The sequence below is a fragment of the Callithrix jacchus genome, chromosome 8 (genome assembly GCF_049354715.1).
Source record: "Callithrix jacchus isolate 240 chromosome 8, calJac240_pri, whole genome shotgun sequence".
Taxonomy (NCBI): domain Eukaryota; kingdom Metazoa; phylum Chordata; class Mammalia; order Primates; family Cebidae; genus Callithrix; species Callithrix jacchus.
Genome location: NC_133509.1, coordinates 123,563,395 through 123,579,242, shown reverse-complemented (window position 1 = coordinate 123,579,242; position 15,848 = coordinate 123,563,395). Strand labels below are relative to the sequence as shown.

General features: G+C 37.3%; 1 protein-coding gene across 30 annotated transcripts in view; it reads left to right on the top strand.

The window, feature by feature from the left end:
• Positions 1-15,848, top strand: part of EML5 (EMAP like 5) — a 203,847-nt gene that overhangs the window by 85,901 nt on the left and 102,098 nt on the right. For all 30 annotated transcript variants that reach the window (XR_013521448.1, XR_013521449.1, XR_013521447.1 and 27 more), the window contains 6 exons: positions 703-870; positions 1,540-1,646; positions 2,208-2,326; positions 4,484-4,670; positions 13,714-13,819; positions 15,188-15,281. Coding sequence is in view for 12 of the 30 variants with exons in the window: in XM_035261240.3 (XP_035117131.1) it covers positions 703-870; positions 1,540-1,646; positions 2,208-2,326; positions 4,484-4,670; positions 13,714-13,819; positions 15,188-15,281 (781 nt within the window). In the remaining 18 variants the exon portion in view is untranslated. The remainder of the gene's footprint in view (positions 1-702; positions 871-1,539; positions 1,647-2,207; positions 2,327-4,483; positions 4,671-13,713; positions 13,820-15,187; positions 15,282-15,848) is intronic.

Below are 15,848 nucleotides of genomic sequence, written 5' to 3'. Positions count from 1 at the left end.
GATCCTCTGGCTGCTTGGGTTGAGAATAATGGGGGTAAGCTCGACTTGATTAGTCCTTTGAATTTCACTTACAACCAAAGGCCTCAGGCCAAAACATCCAAATGTCTTAATATAAAAACCCTTGATCCCCAGGTTTTTCTTTCTTTCCTTCTTTCTTTTTTTTTTTTTTTTTTTACACGGAGTTTCGCTCTTGTTACCCAGGCTGGAGTGCAATGGCGCGATCTCGGCTCACCGCAACCTCGCCTCCTGGGTTCAGGCAATTCTCCTGCCTCGGCCTCCTGAGTAGCTGGGATTACAGGCACGCGCCACAGTGCCCAGCTAATTTTTAGTATTTTTAGTAGAGACGGGGTTTCACCATGTTGACCAGGATGGTCTCGATCTGGTGATCCATCCGCCTCGGCCTCCCAAAGTGCTGGGATTACAGGCATGAGCCACCGCGCCCGGCCGGTTTTTCTAAAAGTAGTAAGGTAATACCTCACAGCCTTTGTGGTTCCTTGTGAATCAGCAGAGAGGAGGTATTTATATTCCTTGATATAGATTCATTCATTTGTTCATTCAACCAATTTTTGAGTCAGCATTTTTCCTATTTGTTCATAATTCATATAATAGGATGACACAGTGATTCATGTATAAAAATTGCTTGAAATGGTATTCTGTGTGATAGCATTTGTTTATCAATTTAAAGATATATTTTTATTATAGGGGCCAAGTTTAGAAAATATATTGGCCATTCAGCTCACGTAACTAATGTCAGATGGTCACATGATTATCAGTGGGTTATTTCTATTGGTGGAGCAGATCACTCTGTCTTTCAGTGGAAATTTATTCCTGAAAGAAAACTGAAAGATGCTCTTCACATAGCACCCCAAGGTGAGTATTATACATTACCTAAACAATTTTCCTGTCAAATAACTCTTCAGTAACCCCCAAATAACAATTTTCTATTGAAGTATAATTTAGCATCATAAGTTAGCAGTATAGTTTGTTATTAGTAGAAATTTCAAGTTAAAATGTTAGTTCTATGTGTTTAAAGTTAGATGTCACAGAGTATGGAATACAAAGTAATTTTGGCTGCATTTTAATCTATCAAATAATGAGTGAAGAAACAGTTATGAATAGCAAAACAAACATGTAATATATCCTCTGGGAGATGGGTATCTAGATTTTGTAAATGCTTTCATTGACAAAAATTATCTAATGTCAGTTCATCTGTTGCATATAGTGTTTTTAGCTATTTTTCATGTTAATTATAGGTTATATTCACTTATATTTGCACAGACATTTAAATTTGATGTAGCGGTCATTGGGGAGCCAGTGAAGGGATTTAAAGGAGCTATTGAGTTTGCAGTGAGTGGAGAGGAAGATAATCTGTAGTACAGTTTACTGACATCTGTGTCACTTGAATAGGTAATTTCATTTGATTGTTTTATGGCTTGTCTCCATGTCAACTGACATAGCTCTTAATCATTAATTTTACAGTGCTGTTTTGAAAATGAATCTACTTTAAACAAGTAACATTTTATTTTTAAAAAATTACAGAAAGTCTGGCTGACTCTAATAGTGATGAATCAGATTCAGATCTGTCTGATGTTCCAGAACTGGATTCTGAAATTGAACAAGAGACACAGCTCACCTACCGTCGACAGGTAATTTTCCATATCACAAGGTTTTTCTCTGCAAAGTCCAATTTCTTCTTTATCTTGCTCCTGGTTAGTCATCTGTTGTTCTTTTGTGGCTTTGATTTCCCAAGCAATGTATGACTATGTTAGTTTTCCCACTGTCAGTGTTGAAGTACGTTTGTGTAAAAAAATTTTTTATATTAAATGCTTGATATATTAAGTGTGCTTGTCTTCTATTTGACTATAGTCATTTGTTATAGTGTACTCACATTTATTCCCTTAAATGAACTATATTCTTTTTTTTTTTTTTGGAGTGGGATATTCCTGTTGCATATTATGCTTTTCTTTTTTTTTTTTAATGAAGTATAAAAATTTCCTGGAACACTGTCTGTTTGTCAGTGTGATACATAGAAAATGTGAATTTGTTCTTTCCAAGGGAGTAAATTTCATGAATTACCTTCTCATTTAAGACAATTATTAAAGCGGATCATGTTTTCAGACAGTGTCTGAAAGTTATATTGGGAGTATATGAACACCTTTATTAATATATATTCTAAGAATATTCCTACTTATATACGTTTTTTAAAGGTTTACAAAGAAGATCTACCTCAGCTTAAAGAACAATGCAAAGAGAAACAAAAAAGTGCTACTTCTAAAAGAAGAGAGCGGGCTCCAGGAAATAGTATTCGATTACACTTTGTTCACGGGTATAAAACAACTGTCTTTCATTTATATGTTTGAATTTTGGTTCACACTTACTAGCTTAACATCTCTAATGATAGAACTGACTATCCTCTGAAATGACATATCCGAAAGGATACAACATTGCCCATGCCGAAAATATATCACTTGAATATAATCATGAGGAGACATTAGACAAAACCAAATTGAAAGATATTTTTTTAAATACCTGGATTTTTAAAAATGATTACAAAGGACATTGTTGGGACAACTGGGCATATTTGACTTAGATTAATATGATGTATTACATTGTGTGTAATACATCGTATTAATGATGTGTGTGCTCTGCGAATTGGAACAAATCAACCTCTCTGTGCCTCTGTTTTCTGTCTGTAAAATGGAGATAATAGTACTGTGTTAGTCCATTTCACATTGCTATAAAGGAATACCTGAAGTGGATAATTTATAAAGAAAAGAGGTTTATTTGGCTCAGTGTTCTGCAGGCTGCACAAGCATGGCACCAGCATCTGCTCAGCTTCTGGTGAAGTGTCAAGAAGCTTTAACTCATGGCAGAAGGCAAAGGCGGGGTAGGTGTGTTACATAGTGGGAGAGGAATCAAGAAAGAAGGGAAAGAATGGCACCAAGCCATTCATGAGGAATCCAACCCCATGACCCAAACACTTCCCACCAGGCCTAACATTTCACACTGGGGATAACATTTCAACATGAGATTTGGACAGGACAAATAACCAAATCATATCAAGTACCTGCCTTTTAAGGTTCTGATGGGGAGTAAATAAGACAGTGCTAGTGGTAACTTGTATTATGTGACACATAATAAGCACTATGTAAGTGTTTATTAAATAAAAAAAAATTTGTCTTATGGAAGTTTCATATTTATGGAAATGGACCTCTTTAAACAATTAAAATAAGTGTAAGAGATAATCATCTCCCCTTACCATGTCTAATTTGAAATGATATTGTGACTTCCTCTTGCATGAGCATTTTTGCCTAAATACTTTAATTTTACTAAAATATAGGTTCTGGATTCTCTTAGAACATCTGGCAGTATAGGTCTCACATTTCAGCTTGGCAGAAACAGATTTTCCAATCTGACTCTTTTCTACCTTTCACCCAGTATTAATTTTCTCACCTGACTGATAATACTTATCAAGAATTTGAAAAAGGATTTATTTAGTAAAAGTATTTTTTCTCCAGTGTTAAAATGGGCAGTAGTTTCTATGCAGTTGTATTTTATGAATTGGGTTTCTTTGAAGTGCAAAGCAAGTTTGCTATGAATAGACTTATACTTTTTCTTGGATGAGTATAATATTTTTAAATTGTTGTTTTTGCTGGTTGGTATAGTGGTGAAAAAAAAGAGAAACAATTGTTGTTTATTCTTTTTTGGAATATATGTTGTAGTCTTTGGTCCAACAATGTGTATAAAAGGTACAGTTAGAAAATCTTTCATCTCTGTCTTCCCAACCATCATTCCCCTCTCTGCAGATAGTCACTGTGACTTAGTTTCAGAAATATTTACACATATACAACAAATACAAATATATATTCTTTTCTATACCCTTTACTTATAAAAAGCAATTTTTTGTTTTATAGTATATATTATACTTATGTAAATATTATACTGTACATACTATCCTCTACCTTGTTTTTTTTCATTCAGTATTATAGCTTAGATTTAGCTATTTGTAGTCCAAGCAATTCATAAAAGTTTATTGGATCTGAGATGGTGGTATTTTTTTAACTGTTTAGGCTGGGTGTGTTGGCTTATACCTGTAATCTCAGCACTTTGGGAGGCCAAAGTAGGGGGGAACTCAGGAGTTTGAGACCAGTCTGGGCAACATGGCAAAACCCCATCTTTACAAAAAATACAAAAATTAGCCAGGCATGGTGACATACTGCTGTAGTCCAGCTACTTGAGGGGCTGAGGTGGGAGGATCATTTTAGCCTGGGAGGTAGAGGCTGCAGGGAACTGAAATCACACCACTGCACTTCAGCCTGAGTGACAGAGCAAAACCCCATATCTTAAAAAAAAAATTGTTTACTATTCTGTAAAACTGAAAATTGAATGACTCACCGAAAGGTACCTACTTCTCCCCTGTATATTCTGTATTGATTAGTTAAAAGGCCAAAATTAATTGTGTGTGATTTGTTTTCTATATTAGTTACAGAGGTTATGACTGTCGAAGTAATCTGTTTTATACTCAAATTGGTGAAATTGTGTACCATGTAGCAGCAGTGGGTGTCATTTATAATCGACAGCAAAACACACAGCGTTTTTATATGGGTCATGATGATGATATTCTCTGCTTAACTATTCATCCTTTGAAAGACTACGTGGCAACGGGCCAGGTAGGTTGCAAAGACTGACAGTAAGCCAGATAAACTGCACCGTTGTTTGAGTTTAAATAAATTAATCATATATCTCCTTTGTGTTCTAGGAAATGAGAGTAAAAAATTCTTTAGGATGGGTTTTATTTTCAGATTGTAAATAAAATTTACCCCAAACTTTTTTCCTACAGTTTTAAAGATTTTATTGTTTTAATTAATTTAACTTGGAACTCATAGCTCTGGCTTATTTTATTTCTGTCATGATATTAATTTTTTAAATTTGTGAGTAAAATTAGAGAAAACATAAGACTAGAAATCTGGTTTCTTTAGGTTGAGTTACCTAAAATAGTAAATTATTCAATAGATGTCCTGTGACAAACCAAAGGACTATGTCTTTTTACTTTACAACCATGATACTAATCTATTAGGTTTAACCAAGTAGAAAGCACAAATATTGAAATAGAAAACACTGAGAAAAGTGTTAACTGATACCTCTCTATATGAGTATTCTTAGAGAAGGAAGGGAAGAAATGATGTTTATAGATTCTAACTATGTGTAAGTACTTTACTAGTTTATGAATGTATATTCATTTTATTCTCACTTCAGCGTTGTGAGAGTAAAATTATTTCTGGCAGTCTACAAATAAGAAGGTTTAGGTTTGGAGAATTTGCTTGAGATCAATCAGCTAATAGGTAGTAAAGCCTAAAGCCTTCAGTCTATCTGGTTTTAAACAGTTTGTAAATATACTTTCTAGCTGAGATATATGGAAAAGGGGGCAACTTGCATCCTCCTATATAGCTTTCTTGAAAGGACAGAAAACTCCCTTTTTTCTTTCTCCCATTCTTCCTCCCGTTCTTTATGCCTCTCCTTACTTGCTCTTTCTCTCCTTTCTCTCTCCTCCTTTCTTTCATTCATTCAAAAATATTCATCAAGCACATTCTATGTACCAAGCACATTGTGCTAGGAACATAAAGATAAGTAAGACAACTTCTTGCCATGATGAAAACTCATATTCTGAGTTGTGATACAGTGTCATAAGTGTAGATCAGAGAAGCTTCTCTGATCAGTATTTATGACAATACCTTAGTGCTATTGATGTTTTGGGCCAGTTATTTTTTGTGGGAGGCTGACCTATGCATTGTAGGATATTTAGCAGCATCCCTGGTCTCTACCCACTAGATGCCAGTAACACCTACTTCCCTGAGTCATGGCAACCTCAAATGTCTCCAAACAGTGCCCAAATGTCCATTGGAAGGCAAAATCACCATTTTAAAATGTAAAGATATGTACAAAGTCCAGCAGCAATGTAATGAAGAACTAATGATTGATTGTGTCCAGGAGAATCAAGGAAACGCTCATACAGATGCTGACATTTGAGCTCAGTTGTTTACCTGGCAGTGGGGAGGTTTGGGGAAAGCATTATAAGTATATTATAGCGTGTGTAAAACTAAGGCAAAAAAAAAAAAAAAAAAATCCCAGGCCAGGCGTGGTGGCTCAAGCCTGTAATCCCAGCACTTTGGGAGGCCGAGGCGGGTTGATCACGAGGTCAAGAAATCGAGACCATCCTGGTCAACATGGTGAAACCCCGTCTCTACTAAAAATACTAAAAATTAGCTGGGCATGGTAGTGCGTGCCTGTAATCCCAGCTACTCAGGAGGCTGTGGCAGGAGAATTACCTGAACCCAGGAGGCGGAGGCTGCGGTGAGCCGAAATCACGCCATTGCACTCCAGCCTGGGTAACAAAAGCAAAACTCCGTCTCAGGAAAAAAAAAAAAGCCCAGCTTATTTAAAGAACTATGAGTTCTCCCCACCTGGAGAAATGCCAAATGTGGGTGAAGGGGAGAAGAAAAGCAAAGCACACTGCCATGTGTGTACCTACGCAACTGTCTGGCATGCTCTGCTCATGTACCCCAAAACCTATAATCCAATAAAAAATTTAAAAAAAAAATATTTATAAGAAGCTTATTACCTGTTAAACATAAACATTTATGAAAAATAATTTTATTATTTAAATCCAAAAAAAAAAAAAAAAAAAGAACTATGAGTTCTAAGTGCAGAAGTTGAAGATTAAAAAAAAAAAATAGAGAGAACTATGAGTAACCCACAGCATTCAAATCTTAGAATGCATTATGGACATTAATGGAGGAACTAATCAGGAAGGTAGGTAGGGGCCTCAGGGACACTATTGACCTTTAGTTTATGGGAGTAGTTCCTCTTGAAGCACAGTTATGTGCTCATATGCTATGGCAAGGAGTTGAACATTGTTCTGGTATTACTGGAATGAAGACTGTAAAAAGTGGCCATTTGCTACCATGATCCTGGGATATGAAGAAATTCAGGTCAAATTAAATAAAAAATTAGTATGCCACAGGTTTTCCCTGACTACCTATCAAGTCATAGCTCCTGTGCTTCTGGTTTTGCTTACCCAACAGCATTTCTGCTTTACACACTACAGATTTAAATTCTTTCTTTTTTTTTTTTTTCTTTTTTTTTTCTGGCAGAGCACAGGGACTTTATTGATGATACATGACAAGGTGGGGCTCCCTAGGCCCCTCCTTCTTCAAGGGGTCTTCATGGAAACTGTGAGGAGGGGCGATTCAGTGTGGTGGGGGACTCAATGTGGCAGGGACTCCCCAGCAGTGAGGGCCTCTCTTCCTCTTGCTGGGGCTGGTGGTCCAGGGGTCTTACTCCTTGGAGGCCATGTGGGACATGAGGTCCACCACCCTGTTGTTGTAGCCAAATTCATTGTCATACCAGGAAATGAGCTTGACAAAGTGGTTGTTGAGGGCAATGCCAGCCCCAGCATCGAAGATGGAAGAATGGGTGTCGCTGTTGAAGTCAGAGGACACCACCTGGTGCTCAGTGTAGCCCAGGATGCCTTTGAGGGGGGCTCCGACGCCTGCTTCACCACCTTCTTGATGTCATCATATTTGGCAGGTTTTTCCAGACAGCAGGTCAGGTCCACCACTGACACGTTGGCAGTGGGGACATGGAAGGCCATGTCAGTGAGCTTCCCGTTCAGCCTATGGCCTTGGCAGCGACAGTAGAGGAAGGGATGATGTTCTAGAGAGCCCCATGGCCATCACGCCACAGTTTCCCGGAGGGGCCATCCACAGTCTTCTGGGTGGCAGTAATGGCATGGATGGTGGTCATGAGTTCCTTCCATGATACCAAATTTGTCATGGATGACCTTGGCCAGGTGCTAAGCAGTTGGTGGTGCAGGAGGCACTGCTGACGATCTTGAGGCTGTTGTCATACTTCTCATGTTCACGCCTATCACGAACATGGGGGCATCAACAGAGGGAGCAGATATGATGACCCTTTTGGCTCTCCACTGCAAATGAGCCCCAGCCTTCTCCATGGTGGTGAAGATGCCAGTGGACTCTACCATGTACTCAGCGCCAGCATTGCCCCACTTGATTTGGGAGGGATCTCGCTGCTGGTAGATGGTGATGGGATTTCCATTGATGACAAGCTTCCCGTTCTCAGCCTTGACAGTGCAATGGAATTTGCCATGGGTGGAATCATACTGGAACATGTAGACCATGTAGTTGAGGTCAATGAAGGGATTATTGATGGTGACAATATTCACTTTACCAGAGTTAAAAGCAGCCCTGGTGACCAGGCGCCCAATACGACCAAATCCGTTGACTCTGACCTTCACCTTCCCCACGGTGTCTCAGGGATGTGGCTGGCGATGGGAGTCAAGATGTGGCTGTCTGTCGCACAGGAGGAGGAGCAGAGAGCCGGCAGAGTATTTTCATAAAATACAACTAATTTTTGTTTTGCCTGGATTACTAGTTTTATAAAAGTCGTTTTCTTCATTAGAATTCTCACGATTCTTAACCAGTCCAAACAGTTTGATTCTAAAATTATCAGAAACCTGTACTCAACTTCTCTGGGTCCTTTCCATCTTTTTATGAACCTCCTGCTACTAGAAGAGTTACCCTGGGCTTCAATGCAGTAATGGCAGATGGGGCCAGGAGCCCTGGAACTTGTTAGTTTTCAGCAGGTAGACTGAGAAGCTGTGGGAGTGCAAGCAATTCTTCACTTTTCATTTTGTTGAACGGTTGGTGGCTCTGAGGTCCAGCCTTTTCTGTCTGTCATTTTGCAGCTTCAGAGGTGTCCTCGGGTCTTAGCTATGAATGTTCCAATACCAGTAGGTCACAGAGCGATGGAGGGTGAGGCTGAGGCTGTGGCAGAATCACCATGACCTCCAGGAAACGGGACACAGGACAGTAAAGCAAGAACCTCAAGCTCTGGCTGGAGCGAGACAAAGACCCCGCCCTCAAATTCTTTCTTGCAAGGCACGGGATCATACTGCCTTATCTCCTCCCAATGTTTTCCAGTTCTTTCCTGGGTAATAGTGCAGCCAACCAGTCCCATCTCTAAAGTTTTAGACCTCTAACATAAATGTGTTAAAATGGTTCAGAATGAAAAGATATATGTTATTGAAAGGAGAAATCCTTTTTTTTTTTTTAAGACTGAGTCTCGATATTTTTCCAGGCTGTAGTGTAGTGGTGTAATCTCGGCTCACTTCAACCTCCGACTCCCAGGTTCAGGTGATTCTCCTGCCTCAGCCTCCCAAGTGGCTGGGACTATAGGCATACACCACCATGCCCAGCTAATTTTTTTTTTTTTTTTTTTTTTTTTTTTTTAGTAGAGACGGGGTTTTACCATGTTGGCCAGGATGGTCTCGATCTCTCGACCTCGTGATCCACCCGCCTCGGCCTCCCAAAGTGCTGGGATTACAGGCATGCACCATCACACCCAGCCCCCGAGAAATACTTCTGAGTATTTTGTCTGAGTGTTTTGAAATTTAGATGAAAAAGCCTTCTGCTCCAGACATGGGATGTGGATCCTTGAGGTCTCTGGTGAAATCTGCACATCTGTGTTTTTATATCTGTTCCCTACCCTGTAATCCCCACCATGTGCACTTCTTCTATGGTTTTGATCTTTTGTTTAATTGCACACAAGTTATACTACTGGGTAACCAGAACCCGGTGTGAATGTGTTGAGATTTCTACTGTTTTGCATGATAGGAAAACTGAGAAATAATACATATAAAAGATATAGAGGCATAACATCAATGCATAGTTGGAAGTTGACTCTCAAGGGCTGACACGTTGTGTGTGAGTATGTGATAAACTTCTCATCCCTGCATAGATGCAGTGTTCTTAGCCTTAGTAGAAAAACTTGGTTTAGTGATTTAAGCCTTGTGTGGTCGATAGATCTTAAAAGACAAAGCAGTATATTGGTAGTTGTCAGTATAGCAGTGCCTAGCTCTGTATAAACGGAGAAATGGGATTAGCCATAGAGGTTAAAACTACCTTGTTATCCCATATATTAACACAAACTGTGTCTTGGATACACAGTTGTATTTAATGTTTTACAATCTAGCCTTTCCACTACAGGCACTTTCTGAGAAACCTTTGTCCTTATTTGGGGCATTTTGTTGTCAGGTTTTTGTGTTTGTTTTTGTGGGTATTTGCTTCATTTTACCCCTGAGCTTTCAAATAAACAAACTCAAAACTCTGTTCTGAGGTGTTTTTTGTAGTGGAGTAATGGGTTTGCAGTAGTAAGTCATACTTTTCTACCGAAGGGGAGGGCTTGGAAATCCCTGAGACTAGCTAAAGTTAAGTTGTTGGAAGAATTCCTTGATTGGAAAATTTACCTTTGTGTTTTGTCGCTCTGTTTCCTGAAAATAACTCAGGGATGCCCCTTGTCCATCTGCTTTGATTTTTTTGGATCCCACCTATTCTTTCACTTTAAGAAAAAACAAATAATTGTTTTAGAGGTCTCTGTATTTTGCAACTGCCCTTTTATAAGAAGCACTTTTTCCAAATAAAACAATTTTTTAAAATTTAGATGAAAAATCTAGAGAGTTTTGTCTTTTGGAGAATTAAATACAAAGCATAACCCCTTGTCAGGAACTGTGACCTTAAGTGGAAATATGAAAGAATGTGAAAGAAACTCACCTGGAAACTCAAGTAACATTGACTAATTGTACTATAATTTGGAAATTTTGTTTAATTCAGCAAATACTTGTTGAGTGCTTCCTATTCAGAAGCATTTAATGGTGTGGGGGAAACATGAAGAAAACTCAGATTGGCTGCCACTATCAGGAGCACTATCTAGTATGAAAATTGGACAAATTTGTGTGTGTGTGTGTGTGTATGTGTAATTCACTAAAAACACACTAATTTAGATGTGGTAGCTCAGATTCAACATATATAAAATGAAGATAAATAGGATTAATCTTCCCTTCAAAACCTGTTCATCCTTTTCTGTTTCCTTCTTAGAACATAGCAGTATATTAACTTGGTTGCCTAAGCCTGGAAGTTAATCTTGTTCTTCATCCCCTAAAGCTAGTCAGTTCTCAAGTTGCACCCATTCTTTCACCTGAATCTATCTATCTATCTATCTATCTATCTATCTATCTATCTATCTATCTATCTATCTAGATCTTCAGTATTATTTTTTCTTTAATTTTTCCATATCTCTACTGACAATCAGTGCTTCACAATTTCCGAAACATTACTATAGCCAATTGATCTGCTTATTTTCCTCTATCCATTTTCTCTGTTCACTAGTAATCTTCTAAAAGACTTACAATTCTGCAATGTTTATTAGTATTAATAGCTTATAGGCTAAGAAGCTGTCTTAATAGCCACAGCTCTAAATGGTAAGAGATAAAAAGGGAAGGTTGAGAGTCAGACTTGGTTTAAATGCCTTGAATTTCATTTAACCAAGTCTGACTCTATTCAAAGAGGCAAATGGTAAGAGATAAAATGGGGAGGTTGGAGAGTTCTTGCCTTATGAGATATATAGAATTTGTCCAACACATATTCTCTTGTCTTCTGAGATATATAGAATTTGTCCAACACATATAATGCTGTTTCACATCTTTTACTTAGTTCTATCCTCTTAGAAAACTCTTTCCTTCCACTTCTATTCAACTTTGTCTAATTTCTGCTCCTTTTAAGACTTAGGCTAAGCCTATCTGAGAACTCTCCCAACCTCTCCCTTCTCCCCTTCATCCCTGAGTGAGATGCCCTAAATGTACTTTGATAATTCTCAGTATTATACTAAATACTGTCTATACCTCCTTGAATATGATATTGAAATCCAAGTTCTTCCAGTTACTAGCTACTGGCAAATTACCTAACCTCTTTTTGCCTTCATTTCTGTACCCTTTAAAATAAGGATATTATCTGTTCCTATCTTGTAGAGTTGTTGTGATTGGTACCTGAGTCGATCTTTGTAAAGTGCTTAGAACAGTTTCTGGCACATAAATCAGTTCTCAGTGAATGTTAGTCATCATCATAATTTCCAGGTGAGATGTCCAGTAGACAATTGAAAATCTAAGTTTTGGATTTAGAGGAAAAGTAACCATTCGAGAGTAGGACTTGGGAGGTTTTTATTGATTTAACCACTGAAACTATAGAAGTGAGATACCTCTGGGCAAAAGTGAAGAATGAGAAGACTGAAGAATTAAAGACAACCTTGGGAGAGGTTTGTATTTAAGCAACAGGTGAAGGAATTGAGAAGAAAACCTGGTAGTAGGACATGCCTGTAATCCTAGCACTTTTGAAGACTGAGGAGGGTAGATCACTTGAGCTCAGGAGTTCAAAACCAGCCTGAGCACAAGGTGAAAACCCATTTCTACAAAAAATTAGCTGGGCATGGTGACTCATGCCTGTAGTCCCAGCTACTTGGGAGGTTGAGACAGGAAGATCACGTTAGCCTGGGAGGCAGAGGTTGCAGTGAGCTGACATCATGCCATTTCACTCCAGGAGGGCAACAGGAGTGAAACCCTATCTCCAAAAAATAAAGGAGCTGGGGGGAGAATCAAGGTAAACAGAGAACCGGAAGAGAGTATCACAGTAAATTCATAAAAAGCATCAAATTCTGTAAAAGTTTTTATATAAAAAGAAAACTTAAAAGTTACTGGCACTACCACGTACCCACAAAAAATGTTTAAAAAAAAAGTTAAGTTACTGGTAATGTTTGGCTGAATAACTTAGTGAAATATTTGCTAATTGCAGTGTTATTTGTTATATCTTTTTATAAAATCAGTCTCAAAATTAACTATAATTGATAACTGTTTGTTTCGGGTATTGTCTCTATATACAAAGACATATCTCTTTATGGTTAAAGAAAGTGATAAGTTACTTGAGTCTAGAGGAATAATTAAGAATTGATAGTTGACCTGTACATTAGTGAACATCATAAACCAAATTTAAAAATACAAGTGACAGAGTGCTGCAGTAAAATTGCCTTTTCAGGTCTTGTTGACATGCTTGGTAATTTAACCCCCTCTGAATATTTTTTTACCCCATTGTCTTATCTACAATATGCTTGCTTTCTTTATATTCAAGTCCTGTACTTTCTGAAGGCCCACCTCCAGTGCCTTCTCTTCCATAAATTGTTTCTCCACAAGCTTTTCATGTTCATTAAGCATCTATTACCAGGTGTTTGTGTTTCATTGGTAATGTTCTGTTTTCCCACTGAGTTTGCAAAAGCTACCCGAATGTCTTATAGCTCATTGGATCTAGCATAGAAACAATAGATGTTCAGTAAGCATTTATTATTTTTATTGATGAAATATAGGATAAAAGTCACATAGTCCTAGTTACATCATTCCTAGAAACACGGAGCCTAGCCTCATTAGCTTTTGAGAAAGGGGAGTACTAAACACTGGGGTCTATTGGGGGGAAAAGGGGAGGGCCAGTGGGAGGGGGAGGTGGGGAGGGATAGCCTGGGGAGAAATGCCAAATGTGGGTGAAGGGGAGAAGGAAAGGAAAGCACACTGCCATGTGTGTTCCTACGCAACTGTCTTGCATGCTCTGCTCATGTACCCCAAAACCTAAAATCCAATAAAAAATTTAAAAAAAAAGAAAAAATCAGTCAAATATAGAGTCTACTTGATATTTTTACTTAATAAATTTCTGTAGTAAATAAGTCAAGCTGTAAAAATCTCTTGTTTTATTTCCTTTTAATAGATATAGAAATAAATAATTTAATTGTATATAATGACTTTTATAATTCTTTCTATTTTAGGTTGGTAGAGATCCCTCAATTCACATATGGGATACAGAGACCATTAAACCATTGTCTATATTAAAGGGCCACCACCAATTTGGTGTTAGTGCTATTGATTTCTCAGGTAAGGTGTTTTCTGTCTCAGTGAGAATGAACAAAATGCAGAGGCAATACATAGCATTTTAATTTAAGCCAATGTTACCTAAGCTTGCCATTTAGCTGTGACATTCACATTTTTTATCAAATGTATATACTGTTGTCCTAATCAAACACTATGAAAGTGTGGGTTTGCTAGCTAGTTTAATTATAACTTAATGGTTATAGTTTTAATACCTATTATAATTAGCATGTTTCTGTAAACATAAAAATGTTTGTCTATATAACAATCTAAATTCATCTCATTTCTACAAGTAGTTTGTATTTCCCATATTGGGCAAGTGTTGATCTCACTGTTTTAGAACCAGAGTAAACTTGGAAGATGTTTAGGGTAAAAGGCTAGCAAAGAAAGAGTTGAGAACTGAAATACTTATTTTAGAGATATTTATAAAGTGACAATTTTAAGCTGTCTTGTAAAAGTGATTTCAGATTATGATAGTGGTTTTCTGTTTATTTAAAAGTTTGACAATTACAGGTAGATATTACAGTGAAAGCTAGGGTGTGAATTGGGACAAGAGAGGAAATACTATTAATAGAGATTTCTATATTAAGAAACAGTGAATTAGTGCTTTTGCTGCTCTGACTGAAGTGATAAATTATCCATAGTAGAGTTCAGAGGAAAATATGTAGACATATTCAAGGATTTGGTAACAGTTAAGAAACTAGAAAATGAATTGTAAACCAAGTGAGTCACCAAGAAAAATACCACTATCACAATGAGGAAATAATTTAGCCTAGTAAAGTATGGTAAAATGGAAAATATTTTCTTGTGGTCGAGCTTTTACAGCCTATAAGCATGCACACCCATAAGGATATTCAATGATCATTTGTCTCAATGATTTAATATATTAATTACATATTACTTGATAATAATTGACCTTCACTAAAAGTAGTCATATTAGTGGCAGTATGTTGTTGTAACTTACATGTTTTTCATTTGGTTAACTTTTTATAATCACTCTAAGTTCTTATTTATATTACGGTAGATTTCTTATGGTGAATTTAATTAAATATTTTCTTAATCCCTTTGTCAATTTTCCCTTTCCTTCTATTTTTTTAATCTCTTTTTTCCATTTATCTTGTCTCCCTCCCTACATCCCAACCTGATGGATAGATAAGAAAAAGGAGGTCAGGTGTGATGACAGATATTTTAGAGGATTTGAGAAAGTTTTATTCCCCATCCCTTATAAATTCAGGTTCTTTTTATAGTTGTAAGCATGCCTAATATTTAACATTATTTTATCAAATTTTAAATAAAGGACATGGGTTTAGAATATATACTGAATGTTTTCTGTCATCTGACTGTTAATAGTTTATCTCTCTCAATTTTCCACAGCGGATGGGAAACGTTTAGTGTCAGTTGGCATAGATGATAGCCATACTATTGTGCTGTGGGACTGGAAGAAAGGAGAAAAACTTTCAATAACAAGGTAGGAAAAAACTTGATATCACATTGGCAAAACACTAGAATTACTTTGGACTTAAAAACTTTTAAATTAAAACAATTTTGAAATCAAGCAAATACATAACTTTTTATTACTTCCACGTTTATTATCATTGAATAAATAACAATCGTAGTCAATGATTTCAGAATGTCTTTGTAGATATATCCCTTGTGAACCCACTTTTAAATAGAACTATACTAAGTTTTAGATATAGCTATCTAAAACCTCCATGTACAGGTAGAATGTGTTCTACTATATGATAGGCTATTATGTAGCCATTAGAGAGCATGATCAAATGGTCACATTAGATATTTAAGTGAAAAAAGATACATATGCATATGTGTCACAAAGAAGTTATATGTTTTTTTCTTTTTTTTTTTTTGAGACGGAGTTTCGCTCTTGTTACCCAGGCTGGAGTGCAATGGCGCAATCTCGGCTCACCACAACCTCCGCCCCCTGGGTTCAGGCAATTCTCCTGCCTCAGCCTCCTGAGTAGCTGGGATTACAGGCACGCGCCGCCGTGCCCAGCTAATTTTTTGTAATTTTTAGTAG